The sequence below is a fragment of the Orycteropus afer genome, unplaced genomic scaffold (genome assembly GCF_000298275.1).
Source record: "Orycteropus afer afer isolate SDZICR_OR568_19922 unplaced genomic scaffold, OryAfe1.0 scaffold00035, whole genome shotgun sequence".
NCBI lineage: Eukaryota > Metazoa > Chordata > Mammalia > Tubulidentata > Orycteropodidae > Orycteropus > Orycteropus afer.
The window spans coordinates 17,924,904-17,932,964 of record NW_006921622.1 but is presented as its reverse complement, the minus strand read 5'-3'; the positions used below and the strand labels follow the sequence as shown (position 1 = coordinate 17,932,964).

Here is an 8,061-nt window from a genome sequence, read left to right as displayed (position 1 = left end):
TTTTCTTGATATGTTGTTGTAGTCTGTTGGCTAGGATTTTGTTGAAGATTTTTGCATCTATATTCATGAGGGATATTGGTCTGTAGTTTTCTTTTTGAGTGATGTCTTTTCCTGGTTTTGGTGTCAAGGTTATGCTTGCTTCATAAGATGAGTTAGGGAGGATTCCATCCTTTTCTATGTTTTAGAATAGTTTGAGTAGGATTGGTATCAGTTCTTCTCTGAATGTTTTGTAGAATTATCCAAAAATCTTCAACAAAATCCTAGCCAATAGACTGCAACAACATGTCAAACAAGTCCAGTGAGCTTTTTGATGGAATGAGTTTTTCTCTTAAAAAATTGTAGTGATAACTGCCTTTCTACAGAATATATGCTTAATAAATGTTAACCTGAATAATTATATATATTGTTTATGTTTTTATTTCAGGCTACAGACAAGAGAAAAGCTTTAGAAGAGACCAAAGCCTACACAACCCAATCCCTAGCTAGTGTTGCTTATCAAATAAATGCATTGGCCAACAATGTACTCCAATTGCTGGACATCCAAGCCTCTCAACTTCGCAGAATGGAGTCTTCCGTCAATCATATCTCACAGGTAACAGCTTGTAAAAGATTTTAAATTCACATTTAACAAACAGACAGCATATGTCAAAGGAGTAGATAACCTGAAAAGAGAGATTCTTTATTCATTTTCCTACTGATTGATTGTAGTTTTTATCAATTTCAGCTTCAGTTTTGAGTTTAGTAAACCTACTCTTTTTTAAAAGCACTTTATTGAGGTATATAAACTGTGCACAGTTAAAGTATACAATTTTATGTTTGACATACGTATATGTCTATTTTCCTGGTGGTTAATGATATTGAGCATCTTTTCCTGTGGTTTTCATTTTTAAATCTTCCACCTCTTGTATTTCTTTTAAACATATATAATTTTTCTGATTGTTGCTTGCATATACAGAAATACTTTTTATTTTTGTATATTCATTTTGCATCCTTATTAAAGTCACTTACTAGTTGTAGTAGTTACTGTGTAGAGTCTACTTTATTTTCTAAATAGAGAATCATGTCATCTGTCAATGAAGACAGTTTTACTTCTCTTTTTTCTCTCCTTTTTGTTTTTCTTTGCCTTACTGCACTGATTAGAAGATCTAGGACAGTGCTGAATAGGAGTGGTGATACTGGACACTATTGCCTTTTTCCCAGCCTAATGAAAAGAATTCAGTGTTTCACTTTTAAATATGATGCAGTCTATAGGTTTTTCATAAATGTGCTTTGTGAAATTGAGGAAATTGCCTTCTGGTTCTAGCTTACTGAGAGTTCTTATTAGCAATAGATGATGGATTTTGTCAGTTGTTTTCTATGCATGTATTGAAATTATCAGAATCCTCCCCCCCCCCCTTTGTTTTTCAGTTTGTTAATATGGTAAATTATGTCAATCTTCTTGGAATGTTAAGCCAGCCTTGCTTTCCTGAGATAAGTCTCACTTGACCATGATGTATTATCCTTAGCTAAAATTTTGCTAACAATTTTTGCTTCTGTGTTAATGAGGGCTATTGGCCTTTAGTTTTCTTTTGTTGTAATATCTTTTTCTGCTTTTGGTGTTGTGCTAATGCTTGTTTCATAGAATGAATTGGTCAGTATTCCCATTTCAATTTCATGGAAGAGTTTGTGTAGATTTGATACTAGTTCTCTTTTAAATGTTTGGTAGAATTCACCAGTGAAGCTATGTGGTACTGGGCTTTTCTCTGTAATTCAGTCTCTTTACTTATTATTGGTCTGCCCTGGATGTGGGAAGCAGGCACTGTACCTTGCTGTGTGAGTTCTGGGGATTGTTCTCTCCTTTTCTTTTGGAAGGATTTTCTCCAGTCTCAGGCACTTTCCTTGTACATTTGCACTGATCAATACTCAGCTAACAACTCCAGGGGGATCCCTCTTTAGATGTTCAGAGCTACCTCTTTGTGCAGCTTTTTCTCCTCTGGTACTCTTCCCTGTAACTCCTGCCCCATTAGCTTCTCTGAACTCTTAGCTTCCTCTCCTCAATTCAGTCAATCTCCTAGGCTACCCCTGACCATCTGTAGTGCTCATCTCCTTTATTTCTTTTCTCTCAGGGATCACCTTCCTTCATTGCATGAGGCTCATGTCTTGAAAAGCCATTTCTTCATGTATTTTGCCCAGCTTTTTATTTGTTTTAAGCAGGAAGTTAAATGCTGTCCCTGTTAATAAATCTTATCTGGGATAGATGTCAGTAAAGCTACTCTTTTTGAAAAATAATTTTATCGGATATAATTTACATAATAAATACTTCATCGTTTAGAGTGTATAATGCAGTGGTATATTTAGAGTTGGGCACTCATCATCATAATTTATTTTAGAACATTTCATTGCTCCAGAAGAAAACCCTATTCTCATTAACAGTAAATCTCACTTCTCCTAAATTCTCATCCCTGGGTGAATACCACTCTACTTTTAGTCCCTGTGGAGTCATCTATTCTGAATCTTTTATGTAAATGGAATCATACAATATGTGATCCTTTGTGTTTGGCTTCTTTTGTTAGCATGTTGTTTTCAAGGTTCATTCATGTTGTGGCATGTATCAGTATTTCATTCCATATTTTAATCAAATAACATTTCATTGTGTTGAATATTACCACATTTTATTCATCTGTTCATCAGTTGATGGCATTAGAGGGTTTCACTTTTTGACTATTATGAATAGTGCTGATTTGAACATTGTGTACATATTTTTGTATTACTGTTATCAGGTGTTGTCTAGTCTATTCTGACTCATGGCAACCCCAATGAGAGAGCAGAACTGCCTCATAGGGTTTCCTAGGCTGTAATCTTTACAGGAGCAGATTGTCAGGTCTTTCCTGGGTTACATGGTAACACAGTGTTTAACCATTTGAGGAACTACCAGATTGTTTTCTAAAGCAGCTGTACCATTTTTCATTTCGACCAGCAGTATATGACAATTCTAGTTTCTCCACATTCTTCCCAGCATTTATTATTATATGTCATTTTGATTATACTTACTTCTCACTTTTTGACATGCTTGGGTTCCAAAGACCAGGTTGTTATGTGAAATTGACATTATGCAAAAATGGAGGATGACCACATAATGTCACAAAATGGAAGATAACTACATCGTTACATAACTGCAAAATTACATCATTACGTAACTGCCACACCATTGAGAATCATGGCCTAACCAAATTGACTTGTGACCTTAACCATCACACTCAGCAACTCATGCCTTGCACCTTGGCATTCGTTACTACCAGATGTACATCATTAATGCGCAAAATAGTCTAATAGTAGTTTTTTTACCATCATTGTAAATGTGAAATATCAGATGAGATAGTTAATAAGCGAAGAACAAACCAAAAAAACCAAACTCACTGCTGTTGAGTCAGATTTGACTCATAGCAACCCCTCCTTGAGTTTTTGAGGCAGTGTTTCTATGGAAGTAGATTGCCCAGTCTTCCTTCCGAGGAGTGGCTGGTGGGTTTGAACCACCAGCCTTCTGGTTAGCAGTCAAATGCCTTAGGCACTATGCCATCAGAGCTCTTAAGTGAAGAATAGGTATACATATTTCATATTACTATTATTTTGTTATTTCCTAGTATGTGAGGTGATAAGTCATAGGGATTTTGATTTGCATAACCCTGATGTCTAATGATGTTATACATCTTTTCATGTGCTTATTGCTATTTGTATATATTGTTTTGAGGAATATTTATTCAGAATCTTTGCCCATTTTGAATATGCATTATTTTTCTTTTTAATATTTATATTAAAAAGTTGTAATATATATTCTAGACACAAATTCCTTATCAAATGTGTCATTTGCCAAAATTTTTCCCCATATCGTGGGTTAACTTTCACTTTCTTGATGGTATCCTTTGAAGCACAGAGATTTTTAATTTTGATAATGTCTAATTTATCTATTTTTTCTTATGTTGCATATGCTTTTAGGGTCATATCTAAGAAAACATTGTCTAATCCAAGATAATAATATAACTTTCAAAGGTTCTTGTTATGATAAAATATTGTACTATTATAACTCTTTGTTGTTGTTATGTGCCATCGAGTCGGACCCAACTCATAGCGACCCCTCCTTGGGTTGCCGAGGCAGTGTCACTACGGAAGTAGATTGCCCAACCTTCCTTCTGAGGAGTGGCTGGTGGGTTTGAACCGCCAGCCTTCTGGTTGGCAGTCAAATGCCTTAGGCACTATGCTACCAGAGCTCCTTTTATAACTCTATTATATGTTTTATCAGTATAGTGTATAATTTCTTATTTTTGGTTTTTGATAAAAGCTTAGAATTTTCATGTTTTATGGCATACTTTTGCTATTTTGTGATTTATACAAAATTAGTACAGAGTGGAACTTTTCTAAAGTAATTTTGCATGCAGAACAGAACCTAACTATAAAATGATTCATCCTGGGTCTTGGGGCCCTGTACATGCCTGGCCAAGACTGGTTTGCAGTAAGGTATTTGTTGAATTAAAAAAAAAATCTCTTCTGCAAAAGATACTTAGGAAAAGTGTAAAAGGACCTAGTTTTTAGTTTGTTCTATATATAGATGATAATCTAAGTATGGTTTGTTGTATGAAACCTGTTGGTGTCAAGTCAATTCTGATTCATATACATGGGCCCTATGTATTATAGAGTAGAACTGCTCCGTAGGGTTTTCTTGGCTGTTGTCTTTGCAAAAGCAGATTTCCAGGCCTGTTCTCCATGGCATTTACTAGTAGGTTCGAAACACTAATCTTTGGTTAATTTGAGCCACCCAAGGACCTTGAATAACAAATGTACAGTGACCAATCACCAGTAGACTTCGAAGTAACGTGATTGGTTATCAGTCATATTGCTCATCACTATTTATGGTGTGATTTGTGGACTGAAGAGTTAGCCATGAAGTTTGTAATTTATGTAATTACTTAAGAGTTCTTGTGGTAAGTGACATTTAAATTGTGTTGTTCGGGATCTGGTCAGAAGGAAGGTTGTTGGGCAATCTACTTATGTAGTGATACCGCCTTGGAAACCCAAGGAGGGGTCACTATGAGTTGGGGTTGACTCGACGGCACATAACAAGAACAACACAGTAATTGAAAAAGAGCTCAGGTGGTGTAGTGGTTAAGGCATTTAGCTGCTAACCGAAAGGTTGTTGGTTCAAATCCATCAGCTACTCTGCAGAAGAAAGATGAGGCAGTGAGGTTCTGTAAAGATTTACATAGCCTTCGAAACACAGCGGAAGTCGCTATGAGTTAGAATTGACTTAATGGCAATGAGTTTGGTTTTGGTTTATGGTAATTGAGATTCATGCAAATCAGTACTGGACAAAGTGAGAACTGCCTTTATTTATAGTCTCTCTAATAATCAAACATTTTTGGATTATTTTTCCCTTGTAAATGAGTGTTCCTGATGTTCTGAGCCTATTAAGATAAAGTTTACAGGATTCAGTTCTCATTCTATATGTTTTAGCTATCTAGTGCTGCTCTAACAGCAAATACCACAAATGGGTGTTTTTGACAAACAGGGATTTATTCTCTTACAGTTTAGCAGGCTAGAAGTCTGAGTTCAAAGAGCTAGCTCAAGGGGTTGGGCAAAGGCTTCTTGGGCCTTGGGCTTCAGCTCTGCCTCTTGCTCCCAGCCCACTGAAGCTGGAGGCTTCTCTTAATTCAGGCAGCTGCTGGCTGCTGATGCTGACAAACCCCAGGTCAACCAGTAAAATTGCTTAGCAACATAGCAGGCCACTAGTTCAAGTACAGAAACAGTCTCAGGATCGGCAGACAACGTGGCAGACTGCTGAGATGATGACTTGGCTAAATGCAAGATCCAGATGTGCCAAAAAGCTCAAGACCTTTCTCAAAGCGTCGTCTTATAGACTGGAAGCAGACCACATCCCTAAGGCAGCTACTTAGATGCTCACAGTAGATTCCCCCATGGATTTGATTACTAGTCTCATCATGGGGAATAACTACATCCAGCTGCCCAGACATTAGACCCCAGGCTCAGCCAAATTAACACATAATCTTAACTACCACACTATGGAAGATACTTAAATTCATATAAACATAGAGTTGTTTCAGTAGATGTTAATAGTAACTTCTTGAGAATCATGAAAAAAAGTTTAAAAGATTAAATAAAGGGATCTGTAAATTACACTGATGTATATGTTACTTTTAACACAGCATAAAAGGGTCTCATTGGCAAAATTCACTTGATACAGGCTTTTATGGGCATATATTACTAATTGGGGAAGCCAAAAAAAAAATCCCTACTACTTCAAATTCTTATTCTTTAGCCCTCCCTTCCCCTCCCCTTTTTTCCTTTCTTTCTTTCCTTTCTCTCGCTTTTTTAAAGTGAAGTGACATGGGTCAATGCATTCTTCTTTTTTTTTTTTTGCAGTGTTCCCTCCCTTCCCCTCCCCACCACTGGCGACCAAAACAAAAAAAGTTTCTGTCCATATATAAACCTTTCTTTGACCCACCACAACAACAAACTAATACTATATTTGTCCTTCTGTGATTGACTTCTTTCACTCAGCATAATGTCCTCTAAGTTCATCCATATTATGCGGTGTTTTGCAGACTACATTATTCTTTAATGCTGCATGGCATTCCAGTATGTGTATGTACCATAGTTTGCTCATCCATCTTCCACTGATGGGCACATAGGTTGTTTCCATCTTTTTGCTATTGTAAATAGTGCTGTGATGAACATGAGCATGCATGTATCTGTTCCTATCCTGGCTCTCACCTCTCTAGGATATATACCTAGTAATGGGATTGCTGGATCAAATATATCTCCAATTCCAGCTTTCTAAGGAATTGCCATATTGCTTTCCACAGTGGTTGTGTCACTTAACAGTCACACCAGGAGTGTATGCGAGTCCCAATCTCTCCACATCCCCAACAATATTTGTTATTTTTTGTCTCATTGAACCTTGCCATCAGTGCTGGGGTGAGAGGGTATATATCATATTGTTGTTTTGATTCACATCTCTCTGATGGCCAATGATTGTGAACATCTTTTCATGTATTTGCTGACCACCTGAATATCCTCCTTGGTGAAGTGTCTATTCATGTCTTCTGCCCATTTTTCAGTTGGATTGTTAATTCCTTTGGTGTTGAGGCATTGGAGTTTTCCATCAGTCTTAGAGATAAGTCCCTTGCCAGATATGTAATTATCAGCAAATATAAATTTGTTGCTGTCATTTTTGTCACACGGTTTTTCATTGTGTCGATTTCTTTGTTCCATATAATTTTCTATGCTGAGCTTGTTTTGTTTATGAATCATGTCATCCCTTCCTTCATTGCTATTGTTTTAGTATTTGCTTAATATTTTTGGTGATGCTCTTTTTTATTTTGATGGGAAGGTTTATCATTTTTCTTTGAGGTTACCCTGTGATTTATAGTTTTCTTCCCAAGTTTAGAACCATCCGTTCTGTCACGTAGTTGTCTTGACTTCCCTACCATCTAGAAAATATGTAATGACACAGATTTTTTTTCCCTCTTTTTGGTTTGTAGTTGTCCTCATTTGTTGCTTGGTATCTCTAGTTTCCAGTTTACAATCTTGTAGGCTTATTTACTTTGGATACTTCCAAAGCTGGGTTGGTTTCTGGGTTATATCATCATGTGTGTTAATGGTCAGTTTTTGTTGACTGTTGTTCTTTCTCTGTGCACAGGGCTCCCTTTAGCATCTCTTATAAGACTGGTCTGGTTTTAACAAATTCCCTTAATTTCTGCTTATCTGGAAATGTCCTGATTTCACCATCATATTTGAGGGACAGTTTTGCTTGGGTACATAATTCTTGGTTGGAAATTTTTCTCTTTCAGGGTTTTATGTATACCATCCCACTGTCTTCTCACTTGCATGGTTTCTTTTGAGAAATCTGAGCTTAGTCTTACTGGTTGCCCCTTGTAGGTAACTTTTCATTTTTCCCGTGCTGCTCTCATGATTCTTTCTTTGTCTTTGGTTTTGGTGAGTTTGATGATGATATGTCTTAGTGTTTTTCTTTTGGGGTCTGTCCTGTTTGGGGTTCATTGGACTTCCTGA

General features: G+C 36.7%; 1 protein-coding gene across 1 annotated transcript in view; it reads left to right on the top strand.

Moving 5' to 3' along the window:
* ABI1 (abl interactor 1) overlaps positions 1–8,061 on the top strand; it is a 194,162-nt gene that overhangs the window by 97,188 nt on the left and 88,913 nt on the right. Inside the window, exon 2 of the mRNA XM_007936381.2 lies at positions 425–592. Within this exon, the coding sequence (XP_007934572.1) occupies positions 425–592 (168 nt within the window). The remainder of the gene's footprint in view (positions 1–424; positions 593–8,061) is intronic.